This window comes from Glycine max, chromosome 6, assembly GCF_000004515.6.
Source record: "Glycine max cultivar Williams 82 chromosome 6, Glycine_max_v4.0, whole genome shotgun sequence".
Taxonomy (NCBI): Eukaryota; Viridiplantae; Streptophyta; class Magnoliopsida; order Fabales; family Fabaceae; genus Glycine; species Glycine max.
The window spans coordinates 44,681,029-44,702,860 of NC_038242.2; the positions used below are offsets into that span (position 1 = coordinate 44,681,029).

At 33.5% G+C, this 21,832-nt stretch overlaps 2 protein-coding genes across 5 annotated transcripts; both read left to right on the plus strand.

The window, feature by feature from the left end:
* Window positions 1–1,293: 1,293 nt before the first annotated feature.
* On the plus strand, window positions 1,294–11,998 carry LOC100814717 (disease resistance protein RUN1). Of its 4 annotated transcripts, XM_041016657.1 has the most exons (7): window positions 1,304–2,063; window positions 2,264–3,377; window positions 3,484–3,768; window positions 3,926–4,888; window positions 4,976–5,703; window positions 7,640–7,738; window positions 11,659–11,998. In XM_041016657.1, exons 1-5 carry the CDS (start codon window positions 1,549–1,551, stop codon window positions 5,528–5,530), a joined length of 3,432 nt encoding a protein of 1,143 aa, XP_040872591.1. In that variant the 5' UTR covers window positions 1,304–1,548; the 3' UTR covers window positions 5,531–5,703; window positions 7,640–7,738; window positions 11,659–11,998. The 4 variants fall into 4 exon arrangements, with proteins under 4 accessions (XP_040872592.1, XP_040872591.1, XP_006582229.1 ...); XM_006582166.4 differs by lacking the exon at window positions 7,640–7,738; XM_026128985.2 differs by lacking the exon at window positions 11,659–11,998 and having other exon boundaries at window positions 7,640–11,637.
* A 3,141-nt stretch (window positions 11,999–15,139) lies between these two features.
* Window positions 15,140–17,757, plus strand: LOC102666185 (disease resistance protein RPV1). The gene is made up of 4 exons (XM_006582167.4): window positions 15,140–15,667; window positions 15,761–15,797; window positions 16,264–16,787; window positions 17,119–17,757. Exons 1-4 carry the CDS (start codon window positions 15,210–15,212, stop codon window positions 17,240–17,242), a joined length of 1,143 nt encoding a protein of 380 aa, XP_006582230.1. The 5' UTR covers window positions 15,140–15,209; the 3' UTR covers window positions 17,243–17,757.
* Window positions 17,758–21,832: the final 4,075 nt, after the last annotated feature.

Genomic DNA, 21,832 nt, shown 5'->3' on the forward strand with positions numbered 1-21,832 from the left:
TTGAAGATTGAACAGGCAATGATTTTGAAAAATATTTTGATACATGGTATCACAATTACTTTGTTTTCTTCTTTTTTCATGTCTTATGTACATAACACAAATTGAATGTTTCAGATTTTTGATCTAGACAGCTATCCCCTGTGTTCTAACATGTGGGGGCTTTACTAGTTTCAACGATTTGTATTCTTTAAGAAAGAGAACAGAAATAAAAAAGGAAGTGACATCGACCAATGCTCTCCCTGCTGCAATGTTTTGAAAACCAGATCATAGACTAAAACAAGAAGACCTATGGATCATTGCTTGATTGGTCCAATACAGTTAAGTTTATGATTAAACTGTAATTAAACTTTAATTTGGTCGAATTAGATATGTAGCTTGTTCATGGTCCAACGAGTACATTGCATATTTTTCCTTGATTACTATATATATAACTTTACATAACCCTTTACAGAATGTAACTTTACATAACACTCATTCAGTAGGAAGTTTTTTATATCTTACACAACACAGATGAACAGGATCAGACAGAGGAGAAATTGGGTAATGACAAGCATGGGCATGAGCAATTGTACTATCCTGGCTTTTCATGGTTAATTTGGACGTGTCCTCATACAACAATTTATGCAATAACACTTTTTTTTCTTTTAATCCATACAACAATCTAAGATAGGATTATATCTGTGGGATAACCTATTAATGTTTTAATAAGTTTTTTCATAGGAGAAAATAAAAAAAAATATTCTACAAGCTTTTAATAATGTTTACCAAAAAAAAAACTAGTCGAATAGAATTATAACTTCAATCAAATAATAACCAAAAGATAAAAATAAAATACAAAGTTCACATTGGGAGGTCCATGGAACTTAGAAGAGTAGAGAAGTTGCAATAGATATGAAAGCCACAAATTATTTTGATTTCATGTTTTTGCTACACCAGATATTTACAGATTTAGGAAATAAACTTTTCAGCTTTTCAATACCTCTAGCTATCAGGGATAATGCATTTGAATTAAATTCTGTTTGTTTAAATTTCAACGCAGGTAGATGTAGCTCTTTAGTCTTTATGTTGTTAATAAAAAAATTTAACAGTAAAATAGCTCTTACCAAGTAAGCATGGGGTGTTACAATCCATTTTACGAGTATATGAGAAAACTTATATTTATTGGTGCGATACATCTTATATTCAACATCTCCCAAGTTTAATTTCTTAATGGTGATATATAATAATCCATTCACCAGCGCAACTATTGGGAGGCTAAGTGGAGAATCTTCAAAGAAAAACGACAAAATCTCACAATTAGTGGCTTTTATATAATATATATTATCTTCAGTAGAAAGGAGAGTGGAAAAATTAAGTGCGATCATATTAACTTTATATTTTCTCAATAAAAAAAAAAATAGATTTGGCTTTCTGCATTTGCAACTTCACCCACCACGCCTAAGGCTCACAAGGCTCGAAGAATGAAAATTCCAAGACACAATTATTAGATTTATAATATTTCTTCACTGCCCACAATAATTGTCCTCGCATTCCGCTTCTGAAATTGCAATGGCTTCTAACACCATCATCCAATACAGCTCTTCTTCATCTCATTCGATCATCACTACATATGACGTGTTTGTCAGCTTCCGTGGTGAAGACACGCGCAACAACTTCACTGCTTTTCTCTTTGATGCTCTCTCTCAAAATTGCATCAATGCCTTCAAAGATGATGCAGATCTCAAGAAAGGCGAATCCATAGCACCTGAGCTGCTACAGGCCATTGAAGGGTCTCGCCTTTTCGTTGTGGTCTTCTCTAAGAACTATGCTTCCTCAACTTGGTGCTTGCGTGAACTTGCACACATCTGCAACTGCACTATTGAAGCATCCCCGGGTCGTGTTCTTCCAATTTTCTATGATGTTGATCCATCAGAGGTGCGGAAACAGAGTGCTTATTATGGGATAGCCTTTGAAGAACACGAAGGAAGATTCAGAGAAGATAAAGAGAAGATGGAGGAAGTACTGAGATGGAGAGAAGCTCTGACACAAGTGGCCAATCTCTCTGGCTGGGATATCCGAAATAAGTATAAATTTATATGCAGTCAGCCATATTAAATCCATGTGCATACGTTTCATCATTTCTTAGTCAAGTTGACTCTAAATTTATACATGTTTAATGCAAATGGTGTTTAAAAACTCTGAAATTATCTTTCCCTATACATATATACATTCTTCTGTCGTGGTTCTGATAATTTGCCATTCTTCATTTTCTCTAAATTTTCAGGTCACAACCTGCAATGATTAAAGAAATTGTTCAAAACATAAAATATATATTGGGTCCCAAATTTCAAAATCCTCCAAATGGTAATCTAGTTGGTATGGAATCCAGTGTTGAAGAATTAGAAAAGTGTTTAGCATTGGAGTCGGTTAGTGACGTTCGGGTTGTCGGAATTAGTGGAATGGGAGGAATAGGAAAGACAACTCTTGCCCGTGCTTTATACGAAAAGATTGCTGATCAATATGATTTTCATTGTTTTGTTGATGATGTAAACAATATTTATCGACATTCTAGTTCACTAGGTGTACAAAAACAGTTACTTTCTCAGTGCCTAAATGATGAAAATCTAGAGATTTGCAATGTTTCTAAGGGAACATATTTGGTATCGACTATGCTACGCAATAAAAGAGGACTTATAGTTCTTGATAATGTTGGTCAGGTTGAACAATTACATATGTTTACACAGAGTAGAGAGACTCTATTACGTGAATGCCTAGGTGGAGGGAGTAGAATCATCATAACTTCTAGGGATGAACACATATTAAGGACACATGGAGTAAATCATGTTTACCAAGTCCAACCATTGAGTTGGGACAATGCTGTTAAGTTATTTTGCATAAATGCTTTCAAATGTACCTACATTATGAGTGATTATGAAATGTTGACACATGGTGTACTATCACATGCTCAAGGCCATCCCTTGGCAATTGAAGTAATAGGCAAATCTTTGTTTGGTCGAAATGTTTCACAGTGGACAAGTACATTGGATAGGCTAAGAGATAATAAAAGTAGGAATATTATGGATGTGTTGCGAATAAGTTATGATGATCTAGAAGAAAAAGATAGGGAAATATTTCTTGATATTGCTTGTTTCTTCAATGATGATCATGAGCAACATGTGAAGGAAATCCTAAATTTTCGTGGATTTGATCCTGAAATTGGCCTACCAATTCTTGTTGAAAAATCACTCATAACCATTAGTGATGGCTTGATTCATATGCATGACTTGCTGAGAGATTTAGGTAAGTGTATTGTTCGAGAAAAATCACCTAAAGAGCCAAGAAAGTGGAGTAGATTGTGGGATTTTGAAGATATCTACAAAGTTATGTCAGACAATATGGTAAAATAGTTTTTCAATGTATAAACATTAGGTTGCTCCATTTTTTCTAGAATTTGTATATACTTTGAAAGATCTAATATTTTCTTTCTTGGTTGCAATGTTGTAGGAAGCAAAAAATCTTGAAGCCATAGTTGTTAAATATATTTCATGGAGGGTTCTAGGAACAACAATGAGAGTTGATGCTCTATCTAAAATGAGAAACCTTAAGTTGCTTATGTTTCCCATTGCTTGGACATTTTCAGGAAACCTCAATTATCTTTCCAATGAATTAGGATATCTTTATTGGAAACGATATCCCTTTAACTTGCTGCCTCCATGTTTTCAGCCACACAAACTTGTTGAGTTGAATTTTTGTGGGAGTAAAATCAAACAATTATGGGAAGGCAGAAAGGTAGTGTAAATTTTTATGCTTTTTCAATTTTCATTTTCTTTAAATGAATGTATCAATAGATAAATTATGTTTTATTATTTGTTTTCTGTTTGAATAATTAATAATGACCCAAGTGTTATTATTAATTTTGCCTCTTTATATTGGCCCTTCATTGCAGCCTCTACCCAATTTGAGACTTTTGGATGTCTCTAACTGCAAAAATCTAATCGAGGTTCCAAATTTTGGTGAGGCCCCAAATCTTGCGAGTCTAAATCTCTGTGGATGTATACGACTCAGGCAGCTACACTCATCCATTGGTCTTCTGAGAAAGCTTACTATTTTAAATTTGAAAGAGTGCAGAAGTCTCACTGACTTGCCACATTTTGTACAGGGCCTAAATCTTGAAGAGTTAAATCTGGAAGGATGTGTACAACTAAGGCAGATACATCCATCCATTGGTCACCTAAGAAAGCTTACTGTTTTAAATTTGAAAGATTGCATAAGTCTCGTAAGCATACCCAACACCATATTGGGACTCAATTCTCTTGAATGCCTAAGTCTTTCCGGCTGTTCAAAACTATATAATATCCATTTATCAGAAGAACTAAGGGATGCAAGGTATTTGAAGAAGCTTCGTATGGGTGAAGCTCCCAGTTGCTCCCAATCAATATTCTCATTCCTCAAAAAGTGGCTTCCATGGCCTTCTATGGCCTTCGACAAAAGCCTGGAGGATGCACATAAAGATTCAGTTAGATGTTTGTTGCCTTCCTTGCCTATTTTATCATGTATGCGTGAACTTGATCTAAGTTTCTGCAATTTACTTAAAATCCCTGATGCTTTTGGAAATTTGCATTGCTTAGAAAAGCTATGTTTAAGGGGAAACAATTTTGAAACACTACCCAGCCTCAAGGAGCTTTCCAAACTGTTACATTTAAACTTACAACACTGCAAGAGATTGAAATATTTGCCTGAGCTCCCTTCACGAACTGATGTCCCATCACCATCAAGTAACAAGCTGCGGTGGACAAGTGTTGAAAATGAGGAAATAGTATTGGGATTAAATATTTTCAACTGCCCAGAATTAGTTGAGAGGGATTGCTGCACCAGCATGTGTTTGTCATGGATGATGCAAATGGTTCAGGTCTGCACTCCTTCCTTTCTTCCTCCTCCTATCTCTTTCTCTCTTTCTCCTTCTTTTTGTGGAACTAACATATAGCTGTGGTACTAGGCATTCAGTAAACCTAAGAGCCCGTGGTGGATTCCATTCATTTCAAGTATTATTCCAGGAAGTAAAATACCAAGGTGGTTCGACGAACAGCATTTGGGCATGGGCAATGTCATAAAGATAGAACACGCATCTGATCACTTTATGCAGCATCACAATAATTGGATAGGCATTGCGTGTAGTGTAATATTCGTGCCACACAAAGAAAGAACAATGCGCCATCCTGAAAGTTTCACTGATGAATCGGATGAACGTCCATGTTTTTATATTCCGCTTCTTTTCCGTAAAGATCTAGTCACGGATGAATCGGATCACATGTTGCTATTCTATTACACCCGAGAAAGTTTCACTTTTCTTACTTCGTTCGAACATCATGATGAGTTGAAAGTGGTATGTGCATCCAGTGATCCTGATCAATATTTTGATGTTGAGGTGAAGAAATATGGGTATCGTAGAGTATATAGACATGATCTAGAATTATCAAACTTAACAACGATGCACCGCAAAAATTTGCTGCCTCGGAAACGCAAATTTTTGGCAATTGAAGAAAACAAGTAGCGATTGCAATTCGGCTACGCTTGCTTCATAGTGAAGAATTGGAGACAGTTGAATATGGATGCAAGATTTGCAACAATCAAACCAAAAAAGGATGCACAGTTGAAGCAGCAGTACTAGCAAGATCAAGTTCACCTGGACTTTTGGGATAAACAGTCCAATAATCACTTTGCAAGGTACAAATTAAACAAAATTCACTTATTGTTTTTTAAAAAATAGAAATTAAACTATTTGTTTATCCAGACATTATTTCTTGCTTGTCGTTTAATTTTTTTAATTTGTCTTATATAATATTTCTTTATTTCTTTCTCTATCTCTCTTTGCTCGACTATATATGTGTGTAATGAAAAGGTAAATATTTTCAGAAAATATACTTTGATATTATAGTTAATTTTATATCGGATTTTGTTGTGATTTTAACTAAGTTTCTTATATAGCTATATTATGTTGTTAAATTCGAAAATTATATATATATATATATTCTTGATATTACCAGTGTTATTAATATATATTATTATCTTAATTAATTACCTTCAAATTAGAGTATTTTGTTGAATAAACATATTATGTCCTTGCCATTATAATATTTTGTTAAATTATCAGTATTATTTGGTTGTTTGCTGTTATTGAGTAATATAAATTATTTTTATTAACAACAAGCAAATTTGGTAAGACATTTGAGCAACTTATAAACTCATTTGATTACCTTATAATATAGTTTAAACAAATGAAATTGATTTAGTGCCCAAGCTTATTTTAGTAGTTTATAACTTATATTCAAACTACTTGAAGTAGCTTATAAAAATCAGATAACTTATAAGATACTATAATTTTTTTTTATCCTCAAATTTTATCCTCACTAATTTATTTAAAATTAATTTTTACCCTTTATAGAATTTAAAAATCCTTTTACTTATTTTAATTTGTTATGGGAAATTATACACTAGTCAACATATTTTTTTCTTTTTTTTTATCATGAAAGTTTAAATTCTACTCTTTTATTTTTTTAATGCCAAACTATTTATTTTAAGGAATTATTGTATTGTTAATTTTTTTATTTATAGGTAAAATATTTAGTCCCTAAACAAAAGTTAATAAGAAAATCAAGATTATATGGAAAAAACAAATTTTCTTTGTTGTTTAAAAATAATATTCTTAATAAAATATTTAAATATTAATGAATGTTTTAGAACAATATAAGTTAATTTAATTTAATTATAATTATATGAAAAATGGAAAAAATATTTAAAATCATATTAGTTTATGAAAATGATTAAATATGTAGGATGTAATTACTTTCTTTAAGATAAATAAATAATGAATTCCACCCTATCATGAATATTTTTTTTAGTTTAATAGCATTATATCTGGTGAAATATACTTCATAATATTTTTGTCCACTAAGATTTAAATTCTTTTGTATTGCTTGAATAGGTGCCATACTGTTATATATGATTATCTTCGTGTGTTATCATATCTCCACCTCTATAACTTTTAGGCATAAGAAAGAAGTTCTGTTCTTTCTTCGTATGCGCATTATTTTCTTCGTATACTTTTATATAACTAAATTATACCCACTATTATGTATAAAATTTACATTCTACCTAGCTATAAGAAGAACAAAATAAAATGAACTTATGCCCAGGCATATGAGAAAATGATTTTATGCAAAGACATATGAGAGAACTTTCACTGATGAAAAAAAATGAGAGAACTTTTTCATAAAAGATAACTTATAGAAGCTCTTATCTTTCAGAAAATTTACGAGACAACTTTGTATATAATGCCTTCCAACATTTCATGTTTTAGCATTGCTGTGAATTTTTATCATACATTTCTTCTCCCCCATGGCCCCAACTCTTTCTTTTCTTCTTCTCTCTCGATGTTCCCAGTTCCACTTTCAAGGCAAAGCGCCATCAATATCACTCTGAGTCTCACATACAATTATAAAACAATGTTCACCTGTCCATTAGCTTCTCATTGATAGTTCCTAACCCTCAAATCAGCTTTATGTGATCCATTAGGTTCTAGGTAGTATTTTTTAACATTCCTTGTATTTTGATATTTTAAAGAGTGATTTTTGAAGCTCCTAGAATCTCCATTTGGGTGCAGGAATAATCTTCATTCATCCTTTCTTCATGTATTTCTCTAAGGAAGAGGGAAGAGCTTGGATAATTTTGGGTTTTGAAGAGTAATGATAGGTGGGAAAGGGTGAGGATTTTCTTAATCCAAAAATTTTCATTTTGCATGCGAATTTGATTCTTAGAGCACCAAGTCTCTCTTTGTCTAATTGGATGTCGTTGTTAGTCTAATACATATTTAGAACCTGTTTTTGATGTGTATTGAGCCCCATGCCCCAATTTTGTTCTGTAAATATGGGTTTAAGAACAGCCATGGTGATTTCCTTGGAGTTCAAACACAGTTGGCCAAGTACTAGTGTCTTAAAGCTTATTCAAATTCATATCATTCATTCTCTTGATTGCTTGCTGTTGTTGAATTTATAAAATTGGGAGGTTTTCATGCAGGGATTTCCTACATGTCTAATGCATGATATATGATTTTAAGATATTATTGTTGCTCTAAGTTCCAAGTAGAATAGGAGCCTTGCAAAAATGACCACTCAAGTATTGAGGAGCCTTGCAAGCCTTTAGGAGGATGCATTATAGTGGAAACAAAGAACTTGTTGTTGATAGTGATCCACCCTTTATTGCAAGAGTTTGGTGACATGTATAGGTCAGCATCGAAGTCGTCTAAGAATTAAGCTGGATATAATCACTCTGACTTTAAAAAATGTGTTTTTAGATTATTTAGTGAGCTGATAGTGCCACCATGTATGTAATTACTAATAAGTCTACTCCAATAGAGTCAGAAATTTCAATTGTTTGACTAAAGAAAGAAGTCAAGTTAGAACTCTCATTTATTTGCATGAATGAAATAAATTTGAAAATTTTCAGGATCAAATTAATTTGCATGGTTTTCATTTATTCATATTCAAAACAACTTGAGTTTTCTACTTATTCAAAAATGAATACACTTGAGCAATAACAGTCTTTTAAAATTATGGTCCTAGAGCAGTCTTAGGGTGTTACTCTTAGCATTGATGTGATGGGAAAAATAAGTCAACACAATAACAAACTCTTTAACAGAGTAATAAGCAACGGAAATAAACTTTTTCAAGCTTGCAAGAACTTGTGAGGAGTAACAATGAAATATAGAGCGCAGAATAGAAATTAAGAAAAAATAGAGACACAATTTGTTTAACGTGGAAAACCCCTCAATGCAAGGGTAAAAACCATGGGTCGTTTAGGCCAAAGAAATAACTCTACTATAATCAATGAAGATACATGAGAACCTCCAACAAGTGCATTAAAATATGCTACAAATAGTCAAATTAAAACAAATTCCCAATTGATACAATAGAGACAAAAAGATAAAATCCCAAAATATAGAGCAGATAATACGAAATACTTATCTCTCTCTACATATATCTTTTTCCTGATCCAACCGAACAATTTGAAGTATCACACACGTAGAGCCTGCTGTCCAAAAAATCAGCCCGATCCAATGGTTAAAGAATCTGTAGTTGTAATCTGAAAAACACTCTCTAGTGGGTATGCAAAAATCACCAATTTTCTTTCTCCTTCTTTCTCTCTCAATGATTTGTAACTGTTTTTTCCTCTCAAATGAGTCCCTTTCATTGTTTGTCACTCTCTAATCTGATCCCTCTCCACTTAAATAAGTGAGACAAACGAGTCTTCTCATTTGGGTCTTTACTCCAAATAGGAAGGAAGCCTAAAAAAAATCCAACAAATCTCCCCCTCACAACTATGTGGAGGTGACCGCCAAATTGATGATCTCAAAGCAAGCTTCAAACTTCCTTCTTAGTAATGCCTTAGTCATCATAACAATACCACTAAAGGATTTCACCTTCAAAGGGCCACAGACATCTGAATGCATCAATTCAAGCAACTCAGATTTTTTGAATGAAGGATGCTTCTTGAAGGATACTTTGGTTTCCTTACCAACCATGCAACGAGAACATTTCTCCAAATTTGTATTCTTTAATCTTGAAGGCATATCCTTCTTGGCTAAATAATTCAACCCCTTCTCACTCATATGACTAAGCCTTCGGTGCCACAAAGATGCCTCTATATCCATAGCATTCACACGGTCTCTAGCAACCAAAGCTTTTTCCCAATACAACTTTGAAATTTTCTCCCCCTTGGCGACAACCAGATTACCTTTGGGTGAATTTCCACTTTTCAGAACCAAAGTGGATCATAACTAAAATCATCAAGTACATGCACAAAGATCAAATTAAAGCGGACATCTAGAGCATGTTTCACTCCTTTAAGTAGCAACTGCATTCTCATGTTGGTTTGCAAACAAACATCACCAACACCAATCACCTTGGACACGCCATCATTATCCATCTTCAAGACTCCAGAATCACCTGAAGTGTAAGATGTGAAGAACTCATTCCTGGCTGTAACATGCACAGTAGCACCACTATCAATTATCCACATACTCTCATCAGATACAAGATTAAGTGAATTAGGGTCATGGAGAATAACAAGATCATCATTGGTAGCAGTAGTCACATGGTCATCATTATGATCCTTCTTTTTTTGCTTACCTTCTTGTCTTTACTCTCATTCTTCCATAGAAAACAATTCCTCTGGATATGCCTTGTTTTGTGACAATAATGACACTCAACATTCTTGTATCGAGATCTGAACTTCCTTCTTCTCTTGTCTATATCACCCTTCATATGTGTCTTCATTGTTCAAACAAGTAGAAAAAACAATCCCTTAACCAAGAGCTCTGATACCATTTTGATGGAGAAAATAGGCCAACACAATAACAAACTCTATAATAGAGTAATAAGCAGCAAAAATAAATTCCCCAAAACATGCAAGAACCAATAAGGAGCACCAATGAAATATAGAGCACAAAATAGAAATCAAGGAAAAATAGAAACACAATTTGTTTAACGTGGAAAACCCCTCAATGCAAGGGTAAAAACCATGGGTCATCCAGATCAAAGAAATAACTCTACTATAATCAATGAAGATACAAGAGAACCTCCAACAAGTGCACTAAAACATGCTACAATCAGTCAAATCAAACACAAATCCTCAATTGGTACAATAGAGAAAAGAAGATAAAACCTCAAAATATAGAACAGATAATGTGAAACACTTATCTCTCTTTACAGATATCTTTTTCCCGATCCAACTGGACAATTTGAAGTATCACAAACGTAGAACCTAATTTCCAAAAAAAAGCCCGATCCAATGGTGAACGAATCTGCAGTTGCAATTTGAAAAATGCTCTCTAGTGGATATGAGAAAATCACAATGATTTTCTCTCTCCTTCTTTCTCTCTCAATTATTTGTAACTATTTTTTCCTCTCTAATTATTGAAGTACAAGTGTGAGGTAAAGTTTCACATCAGGTAGAAGTGGAAAAGTTGAGCACAATGTAAGTGGGGATAAGACCTATAAACCTGAGCCTTAAGGTTTTAGGTTAAAGTGTGGTTGTAAGTTCCCTTATATGGTTGCTCATGACTCATTGATGTAAATCTTTCGGTGTTTACTCCCCTCGAATTCCCCAACAAGATGCTAGTCACAGATGAATCGAATCACATGTGGTTGTTCTATTTAACATAACCATGTTTCACTAGAATGTGTAGTCCCTTGAATAGGAATTTTCTCGTTGCCTCGAAAGCATTGTTGAATATGGATGCATGATTTTCTACAAGCATTCCAAAAAGGATGCATGGTAGAAGCAACAAGTAGCATTCAATTTTACCATCACTTCTGGTTTTGGATAGACAGTCCAATCATCTCTTTACAAGATGCAATTAATATTGTTATAGTAAATTCTACTTTGTCTGAATAATGTGAAAAGATATGCTCATGGTCTTTATTATTCTTTTAAAAGATTCAATATTGTTATAGTAATTTCTAGCTAGTTATTTTGCCCTAGACATTATTTTATACTTGTCATTTAATTTTTTAATTTGTCTTTGGCTCTTCGCATAATAGTTCTTCCTCTTCCCATCTCTTTCTCTCTCTTTTTGTAGTGTAGAACCCAGGAACTAACATATTGTTGTGTCTGTGCTACTAGGCGGACCACCAATACAAGCATGATGAATGTTGTTGGTTGATGTGGCCACCACACATTTCAAGTATTATTCCAGCAAGTATAATACCAAGGTGGTTCAACAATCAGCATGTGGGCAAGGATAGTTTCATAAACATAAAAGACGCATCTCACATTATGCAACATGACAATAATTGCATAGGCGTTGCGTGTAAAGGGAATGGGTCCTCCAAAACTGAACGAAAATTCATGGAGTATATTCACCTTCATTTTGGTGTAGTTCTAGTCACGGATGAATCGGATCACATGCTGCTATTCTATCTCAATCAATTCCATTTCATTAAAATCATAAATTGCTCATAAATAAAATCAGATTTTAGTCATATATCAATAATTTTTACCTCAAAATAATCCTTAAGACCACCAATTGTTTTCCTGGCTGTATTATGCATAAAATCCTTTGATATTCTTAATGCAGTAAAGTCAGTTATCTAACTCAGACCTTGAGAGGGTGACTCAAGCATTCTTGAAAAAATATGAACAACAAACATGCACAAATTAAATCAGGCAATATAAAACGTTGTCATTACTTTGCACGGATGTATTTTCGAAGACATTACCTTATTGTCAACTCCTTTACCTCTTCACATTCAGCTTTGAACACAACTCTTGTTCCACAAATACAATTTTGAAGATGTATTTTATCTACAAATAACAAATTTTAAATGTTGTCATAAATAGAAGATAATAGTTTGCATATTTAATTTCACAATAACTCTTTTACAATTAGAAGACAGAATTCAAATATCTTGGACACCCTTCACTTTGGCTAGATATTACAACAACATTTTCGATTACTCTAGATGCAAGAAGCAAGAAATGCATTAAGTTCATCCACAAATGGACCAAACAAAGTACACTTTAGGCTAAATCTGTTTTTCAAAAAATATGACAAACAAGAAATACTTATTACCTAATAGAAAGAGCAAAATATCATAAAATAGAATAGAATTGTAAATAGCAACAGTAAAATACCACTTACCCATCATCCTCTATTTGGATGACATTCATCTTTGTTCTCTTTCCGTTTCTTTCATTTTTTTTTCTTTCAGTCTCAACACCTATCAAAATACCCATGACATCTACGCAAATGAAACATTTAATTTAATTATTTAAAATTGACATCAAATAAAGATAGCAGTCAGAATGTTTGCATTTAATAAAAATATTACCAACTAAATAATTAGTGTCATAACCACCACAAACAATATATCTTTATAGGTGCAAAATAATACACAAAGTCTAGAACACTTGCATTGTCCACCAATGCAACCTTAGTGAAGTACTGAAACATAATTTTGTACTTGCGGTGGGTGGTTCTATATATATCTTCATTCTCAACAACATCAAAAAATTGAATAAAGTACACTTTTCCCTCTTGTAAGGTTTTCTCAAACTTATAAATGAGAGTTCGTTTCACAGAACCATGGACTCTATCTCCCTACATTCAAAATAGACATTAAAAATTTTACAATATTATAAATATCATAAACGAAAAAAATTGTAATTTTTGAAATGAACATAACTTTGAGTCCACCAGCACCATCTCCTATCCACGAAAAATGGTATTTTGCTGCTAAATGTTTGTTTATTAGTCAAAACATTTGATACCATCTACAAACGAACAATCCTAACCATGATTCTCCAACTCTCTTTCTTAGCATTGATCTCAGTTATTGAGTTGTATTTGTTTATCATTTTATAAACTAAAAAACAATAGAGCTTATACTGAAACAAACTATAATTATAATGGAAATCAATTTTCAGCAAATTTCAATACATGCAAGAGAACTCACAAACAAATTTCTACAAACTAAAACAAAGTATATTTATACAGGAACATATAACAGAAGGACTTGCTTAGAATTCGGTGGGAACACAAACGAATTTGAATTTCAAATTCAAATTAAAAGATGAACATCAACATTTACCTCTTCAATTAAACTTCTTCTGCATGCAGAAAAAGATTACGCTACACTCCCAAAAATTACCATTTCTTGTGTGTTCTTCCACACACAAAGGGTCACCAACATGCTACCTATTACATGCTTTTTTTGCTGTTGTGCTTTCTTTTTTTACCAAACATAGTCAATAAGCGATCTCAGTTTTTGTGCGAGACCAAATTGTGTTCTGCATGCAACAGGAAGCCTTGCCATGTTGTTTTGTAGCCTGAAGGTGCAGTTGGTTTTGGTTCAATCGTAACTGTGTAATTATTACTTGAAGAAGCAAAATAGTTGGAGGCCTTTCAATCTCCAAATGCACCAAATTGTGACACGAGTACTTTTCTTTCAAATGGGGCAATTTTTGGATCATCATATGTTAGTATTATAGATACCATATAAAAAAAATATACTTGTATAATGTTAAATATTGTATAAATAGTAAATGAGACTTGAACAACAACTAATAAATGAGACTTAATCTTAGCCATTGATAAGATATAATAAAATTTAATAGACTTAGTTTTTATTAATAAGGAATTAAATGTTTCAAATGAACATTATTCATTATACAATTTTGATTATTCTATGTTAATTTTGTTATTAAATAAGAAATAATGATATTAAAATATCAATTAATTAATATTATAATACATAGATAATGAAATATATCTTTAATTATTATCACTCATAATAAATATGTTAAAATTAAAAATAATTATATATATTTTTCATGTTATCTGTTATTTTTACAATAGACATAGTTTCTATTAATTATATAAACATAAAACATACATGCTACATGGTATTATATTATATTTAAATTTTTATTTATAATTTTCATACGAGTGTTGCATCACTAGCTATTATTATTAAAAAAACACATAACTCACACGAATTTGAAATACTATTATTTTTTTTAAAATAGCATCCACAATTTTATTTTAATTATTTGTGATATATTTATAGATATTTTAAAAATATTTTTTTACGTTCACACATTCTTAAAATATATTATGATTAAGTAATAATTAAATTAATATATATTAATTATAATATAATATTATATTTTACACTTAAATATATTTTTTATCCTAATAAATACCTAATATTATGTTTGTTCCCCCATAAATTTTTGTTTTAAATCGAGTCTCTAATAAAATAATAATATTATTTTAGTCCTTGATAAATTAATGTATACTCTTAATAAATTAACAGATTTTGGTTTATTTATTACTAATAACAAATGAAATGTTTTTGCAAAAGAACAAATATGAAATTAAATAATTTATCAAAATTAAAAAAGAGCATAAAAAAATAAAATTATTATTTTATTAAAGAAACACAATAAAAAAAATGTATTGAGTAATTTATAATTTGACTTGTGGTAACTTAGTTTTCACAGAGAATAAGCTCCCTAGAAAGTGTGAAGAAGCTTCGGAAAGGAAGAGACGTTCACCTTTTGCTATTTTTTAAAATTGACTTGACTTGATTTGAGGGTTGACTTATATTTTATTTCAACAAGTTTTCTTCCACTTTTGTCAATTGCAATAAGTGGCTTCTTCATCTCACGCCATGGCCAAGTATGATACGTTTTTGAGCTTCAGTGGTGCAGAGACACGCAACCTAGTCGCTTCCCTCTACAAAGCTCTCCTAAGAGAAGGCGTTCATGCCTTCACAGATGATCAAAGTCTCAACATAGGCGAACAAATACAACCCGCGCTGTTTAATGCTATTGAAGGGTCTCGTGTTTTCTATGTGGTCATCTCCAAGGGCTATGCTTCCTCTATTTGGTGCTTGCAAGAACTAGCACGGATCTGCTACTGCGTTGAAACTTCGGCCAGACGTGTTCTGCCTATTTTTTATGATGTTGATCCATCAGAGGTGCGAAAACAGATTGGATGTTTTGGGAAAGCCTTTGCGAAACACGAAGAAAGACTCAGAGGAGATAAAGAGACGATGGAGGAAGTGCAGAGATGGAGAGAAGCTCTCACACGTGTGGCCAATCGATCTGGTTGGGTTATTGGAAATGAGTCAGTAATCCTCTCTCATTTCATGCTGAATTTTCATTTATTATCTATATCTGCTCTTAGTCATATTTCTTTTTTTTTTAAAAATCTTTTCAGGTCATACTGTGTACACATTCCAGAAATGGTTCGAAAGGTAACAAATATATTAAATTTGGTCCCACATTTTCAAGTCTTCCAAATGATATAATCTGGTTAGGATGGAATTTCGAGTTAAAGAATAAGCAAAGATTTTACGTTTTGGGTTGGTTAACGATGTTCAAGTTGTCGGAATTTCTGAAATAGGAAAGATAACTATGGGTCTTGCTTTATGTGAAAGAATATCTCATCAATGATATTTTTGCTGTTTTATTGAGGGTGTAAGCTAGTTTTGTCAAAAATGCTAAGTATATTGGAAAGCTGCAACGAGAAAAAAAAAGCCTAAACTGAAATGGGAATGTTATATATGGTTATGTTAGCTTGGGAGAAAGCAAATTTGGAAAATAAGGTGTGAGTGCAATCATATCAACTTCATATATATGGTTATGTTAGCTTGGGAGAAAGCAAAGTTGAGTAATTAACTAACCTAATATTTCTTCACTGCCCACTTCGTTTGTATCCAGAAACACTTGTCCCTTCTTCCTTCCACTTCTGGAATTGCATTGGCTTCTAGCACCATCATCCATGCAATAAGGACATATGATGTGTTTGTGAGCTTCCGCGGTTTAGACACACGCAACAATTTCGCTGCTCTTCTTCTTCAAGCTCTCCATAGGAATGGTATTGATGCCTTCAATGATAATGTACACGTTATGAAAGGTGAATTCATTGAATATGAGCTGTATAAAGCCATTGATGGGTCTCGCAATTTCATTGTGGTCTTCTCAAAGAACTATGCTTCCTCAACTTGGTGCTTGCGCGAACTAGCACGGATCTGCAAGAACATTGAAACATCAAGAAGACGAATTCTACCTATTTTTTATGTTGTTGATCCATTAAAGGTGCAAAAGCAGAGTGGATGTTATGAGAAAGCCTTTCTGGATCACGAAGAAAGATTCAGAGGAGCTAAAGAGAGGGAGCAAGTATGGAGATGGAGAAAAGCTCTGAAACAAGTGTCACATCTCCCTTGTTTGCATATCCAAAATGAGTAAGTAATCCTCTCTCATTTCACAAGAGATTCATGTCTTTCATATATATGCACCAAGTTATATACATGTGCATATATTTGGTCGCTTCTCAGTCATCCAGTTTTCTTGAATTTACTATCCCTTTCAAAACTAGACTTGAGAGATATTAAAGAGATAACATGTTATACATGTTTAATGCAAATAGTATTTTATAACAGAAGAAATACTGTTATTTTGCAAATAGTATATTAAAACAAAATGTACTGTTATTTTCTTGTCCAACACATGTACATTTTGTTTTGGTTTGCTAGGGTGATGATTTGGAATTCTTCATTCTCTTTAATTTTTCAGGCTACATCATTTACAACAGGCAGAGATCGAAGAAATTCTTCAAGAGATAATAAATATATTGAATTCCAAATCTTCAAGTCTTCCAAATGATGATCTAGTTGGGATGAAATCTCTTGTCAAATAACTATACTTACATAAAATTATTGTTTTGGTTGTCATGGGATACTTGTGTTGGATATGATTCGTTTTCTTTTGGATGTAATGTTTACCATAGGATGATACAATTTCTGATCCTTTTTATGAAACTTAAACAAAGCCTTTGAATTTTATGTCTAATAAGCTTTTTCTTATTTGAATCAATTTATTAATGTATAATATTACGATCTTTAACTCTTCATGACAGCATGAAGAGAACTTGAAACAAAAGGATTCTTCATTTGAGCCAATCTGATAAAGTCATCTTTGTTTCCTACTTTCAAGTAATCTGTTTCAGATTTTTATCTGAACAGACTATGCCCTGTTCTTTGACTCTTCCATTTGAGGGCTTGACTAGTATTTTCATCAAAGACATGTTCAGATTCAAAACTTAGAAGCTTCTTGTTATTTTTGTTACTCGAGAAAGGAAACCACGCAATACTTATTTCTCATGTGTTCTGAGTGTTGGAAGAAGAAGAAGATTTTATTTCATTTGGCACACAAAATACAAGAGTATGATCCCCTATTTATACTAAAATAGAGTGACCACTCACATAATTTGCTTATTCAAGAATACTAAATGCTCACATAATTGCTTATTCAAGACTTTGTAACTCACAACCTTACAACTTTCATCTTCCACAATTTAAGGCTCATAAAACTTGTTATTATTATTTTTCTAATTAATATCTAACATCCTCCCTTAATTGGAAAATTCTTCTGCACACCAAGTCTTGCTCGCAATCTTCGAAAATCTTCAAATTTGAGAGGCTTGGTGAAAATATCCGCAACTTGATCTTGAGTTTTCACATGAGTCAATTCTACTTCTTTCTTGGTAATGCACTCTCTAATGAAATGATACCTTGTATCTATATGCTTACTTCGTTCATGGAACACCGGATTCTTGGCAAGCTCTTGTGCAGATCTATTATCAACATAGATCTTTGTGCTTTCCTTTTGCAACAACTGAAGTTCCTCCAACAATCTTCTTAGCCAAATGGCATGACATGTGCAAGAAGTTGCAGCTACATACTCGGCTTCACAAGTAGAAAGTGTCACAATGCCTTGCTTCTTAGAACTCCATGTAAAAACACAATCACCCATAAAAAATACAAATCCGGTAGTACTTTTTCTATCATCAACATCTCCGGCAAAATCACTATCACAAAATCCCACAAGCTTATAGTTATTGGAGGGAGAATAAAACAATCCAAAATCAATTGTACCTTTCAAGTAACGAAGAATTCTTTTTGCGGCTTTTAGATGAGGAGAGGTAGGAGCCTCCATAAAGCGACACACAACTCCCACCGTATATAGAATATCGGGCCTTGTATTGGTTAGATACCTTAAACTCCCCACAAGACTCTTGAAGATCGTGGAGTCTACCTTCTCTCCTTCATCAAACTTTGATAACTTCAAGCCACCTTCCATAGGTGTGTTCACGGGATTGCAATCAAACATATTAAATTTCTTCAACACTTCTTTTGTGTACCTTTCTTGTGAGACAAAGATACCATTCTCTGTTTGCTTCACTTCCATTCCCAAGTAATATGACATGAGTCCCATATCTGTCATATCAAATTCACGAGACATGGACTCCTTGAAGTCTTCAAACAAATTTGGGTTATTGCCGGTAAAGATAAGGTCATCCACATAAAGACAAATAAATAAGACATCACCATTATTAAAAGTTTTAACATAAAGAGCATACTCATTTTGACAATGAACAAACCCATTGTCTTGGAAGTACTTGTCAATGCGAGTATTCCATGCCCTCGGTGCTTGCTTTAGACCATACAACGCCTTGTTCAATTTCAAGACTTTTCCTTCTTGACCTTCGATGACAAAACCCATTGGTTGTTCAACATAGACATCTTCTTCAAGATAGCCATTTAGAAATGCCGATTTTACATCAAGCTGAAAAATTCTCCACTTCATTTGAGCTGCCAAGGAAATAAGAAGACGAATGGTTTCCATGCGGGCAACCAGTGCAAACACTTCATCATAATCAACTCCATATTGTTGCTTATAACCTTTAGCTACAAGTCTTGCTTTGTGTCTCTCAACCTCTCCTTTTGCATTCTTCTTGATTTTGAACACCCATTTGACTCCAATTGCTTCATGACCTTTGGGAAGGCTTGATAACTCCCATGTGTTGTTCTTCTCAATGGCTTTGATTTCTTCTTCCATGGCTTGTCTCCACCTTTTGTCTTTCATTGCTTCATCAAAGTTTAAGGGTTCACTGTCAACAAAAAGACAAAACAAATCATTTATAACTTCAGTTTCATCATATAATTCTTGAATATTTCTCATTCTTCTTGGCCTTTCACTTAAACTCCCTTCGGAAGATGATGAGGCTTCATTGGTTGAAGGAGTTGGTGAAAGTGCTGGAGTTGAATCATTTGGAGTCAAGGCTTCTTCATCTATTTCTTCAAAGTACGGGAAAAAATCATAAGTGTCTTCTTTCTCCTCCCAATTCCATGTGCCTTCTTCATAGAACTCTACATCTCGACTCACAATTGTCTTTCCATTGTTTGGATTGTACAATTTGTAGCCTTTTGAGCTTGCATCATAGCCAATGAACACATGTTTCTCACTCCGATCATCAAGCTTGAATCTTCCTTGGTCGGGTACATGAGCATATGCAATGCTCCCAAATACTCTCAAGTGATCAACTCTTGGCTTCACTCCACTCCATGCTTCTTGTGGTGTTTGATCTTTGACATTCTTTGTTGGGGAGCGATTGGACAAATAAACGGCACATGCAACAGCTTCGGCCCAAAATTCCTTTGGCATATTTTTAGCCTTCAACATACATCTAGTCATATTAAGAATAGTTCTATTTTTTCTCTCCGCTACCCCATTTTATTGTGGAGATCTAGGAACCGTTAGAGGGCGACGAATCCCATATTTTTCACAAAATTCATTAAATTCTTTTGATGTGAATTCGCCACCTCTATCGGATCTTAGAGCTTTGATTACATAACCACTCTCCTTTTCCACAAGAGCTTTAAAATTTTTAAAAGCTACAAATGCCTCAGATTTTTGCTTTAGAAAATAAACCCAAGTTTTTCTACTATAATCATCAATAAAAAGCAAGAAATATTTATTGTTACCACATGAAGGAGGATTGATTGGGCCACACACATCGGTGTAAACAAGTTGGAGAGGCTCCTTTGCTCTTGAATTAGCTTCTTTTGGAAAACTCCTTCTTGCATGCTTTCCAAGGAGACATGCTTCACACAATTGATTAGGATGGTTGATTTGAGGCATCCCTTTCACCATCTTCTCCTCTCCTAAGGATTTTAATGCTCCAAAATTCAAGTGCCCAAATCTCATATGCCAACACCATGATTCATCTTTTATGCTAGCCTTCAAACATTTTGCTTCATTGGTTTTAATGTTCAAAGTGAACATTCTATTTCTTGACATAAACACCTTGGCAATCAAATTAGAATTTTTATCTCGAAGCCATAAACAACAATCTTTCATATGAATTTCATACCCCTTTTCAACAAGTTGTCCCAAACTCAAAATATTGCTTTTTAGTTTAGGAACATAGTAAACATCCGTGATTAATTTGTGAGCACCATCTTTTAAAGAAATTAAAATGGTACCTTTTCCTTGGATTTGCACCTTGGAAGAATCTCCAAAAGAAACATTTCCTTTCACCTTCTCATCAAGTTCCACAAATTTCTCTTTGCATCCACACATGTGATTGCTTGCTCCATTGTCAAGATACCATAAGCATTTGTCTTCCTTCTCACCATTATTAAGTGATAGTAGTAGTGTTGACTCTTCAACTTCTTCTTTATCATCAACAAGATTGACCTTCTCTTCAACATTTGTTCTACACTCCCAAGAGTAATGGCCATATTTATGACAATTAAAACATTCAACATTAGATTTATCATACCTCCTTTCATATGCTTTTTCATAATTGTTTCTACCTCTTCCTCTTCCTCTTCCACGACTTCTAGTGGATTGATGGCTCCTCCATTCATTATTGTCAAAATTATCACGATCTCCTCTTCCTCCTCTTCCTTGGCCATGACCACGTCCACGACCACGTCCTCTTCCACGTCCACGTGCTTTTTGACTACTTTCTCCTCCATTTTCTTTCAAAGAAGCTTTGGCTTTGAGGACTTGCTCCAATGGCTCATCATGTCTTCTATTGAACCTTTCTTCATAGGCTTGAAGAGAACCCATCAATTGGTCTACGGTCATTGAGTCTAAATCCTTAGACTCTTCAATAGCACAAACCACATAATCAAATTTAGCGATTAAGGAGCGAAGGATCTTTTCCACCACACGAACATCTTCCATATTTTCTCCATAACGCTTCATTTGGTTCACAATAGCCAACACCTTGTTGCCAAAATCTGAGATAGATTCAGATTCCTTCATATGCAATGATTCAAACTCTCTACGTAGAGTTTGTAGGCGCACCTTTTTTACCTTATCAACACCTTCAAGGGAGGTTTTCAAAATCTCCCATGCTTCTTTGGATGTGGTTGTATTTGACACCAACTCGAACATAGCTTCATCCAAACCTTGATGAATGAAAGTAAGTGCTTGT

What these genes read in the sequence shown, in the direction of transcription:
- LOC100814717 (XM_041016657.1), top strand. Translation starts at nt 1,549, where the DNA reads ATGGCTTCTAACACCATCATCCAATACAGCTCTTCTTCATCTCATTCG. An exon ending in AAGTTATGTCAGACAATATG is followed by an intron (nt 3,378 to 3,483) that starts GTAAAATAGTTT and finishes GCAATGTTGTAG; the next exon opens with GAAGCAAAAAATCTTGAAGC. An exon ending in AATTATGGGAAGGCAGAAAG is followed by an intron (nt 3,769 to 3,925) that starts GTAGTGTAAATT and finishes CCTTCATTGCAG; the next exon opens with CCTCTACCCAATTTGAGACT.
- LOC102666185 (XM_006582167.4), top strand. Translation starts at nt 15,210, where the DNA reads ATGGCCAAGTATGATACGTTTTTGAGCTTCAGTGGTGCAGAGACACGC. An exon ending in GGTTGGGTTATTGGAAATGA is followed by an intron (nt 15,668 to 15,760) that starts GTCAGTAATCCT and finishes AAATCTTTTCAG; the next exon opens with GTCATACTGTGTACACATTC. An exon ending in TGTTTGCATATCCAAAATGA is followed by an intron (nt 16,788 to 17,118) that starts GTAAGTAATCCT and finishes TTAATTTTTCAG; the next exon opens with GCTACATCATTTACAACAGG.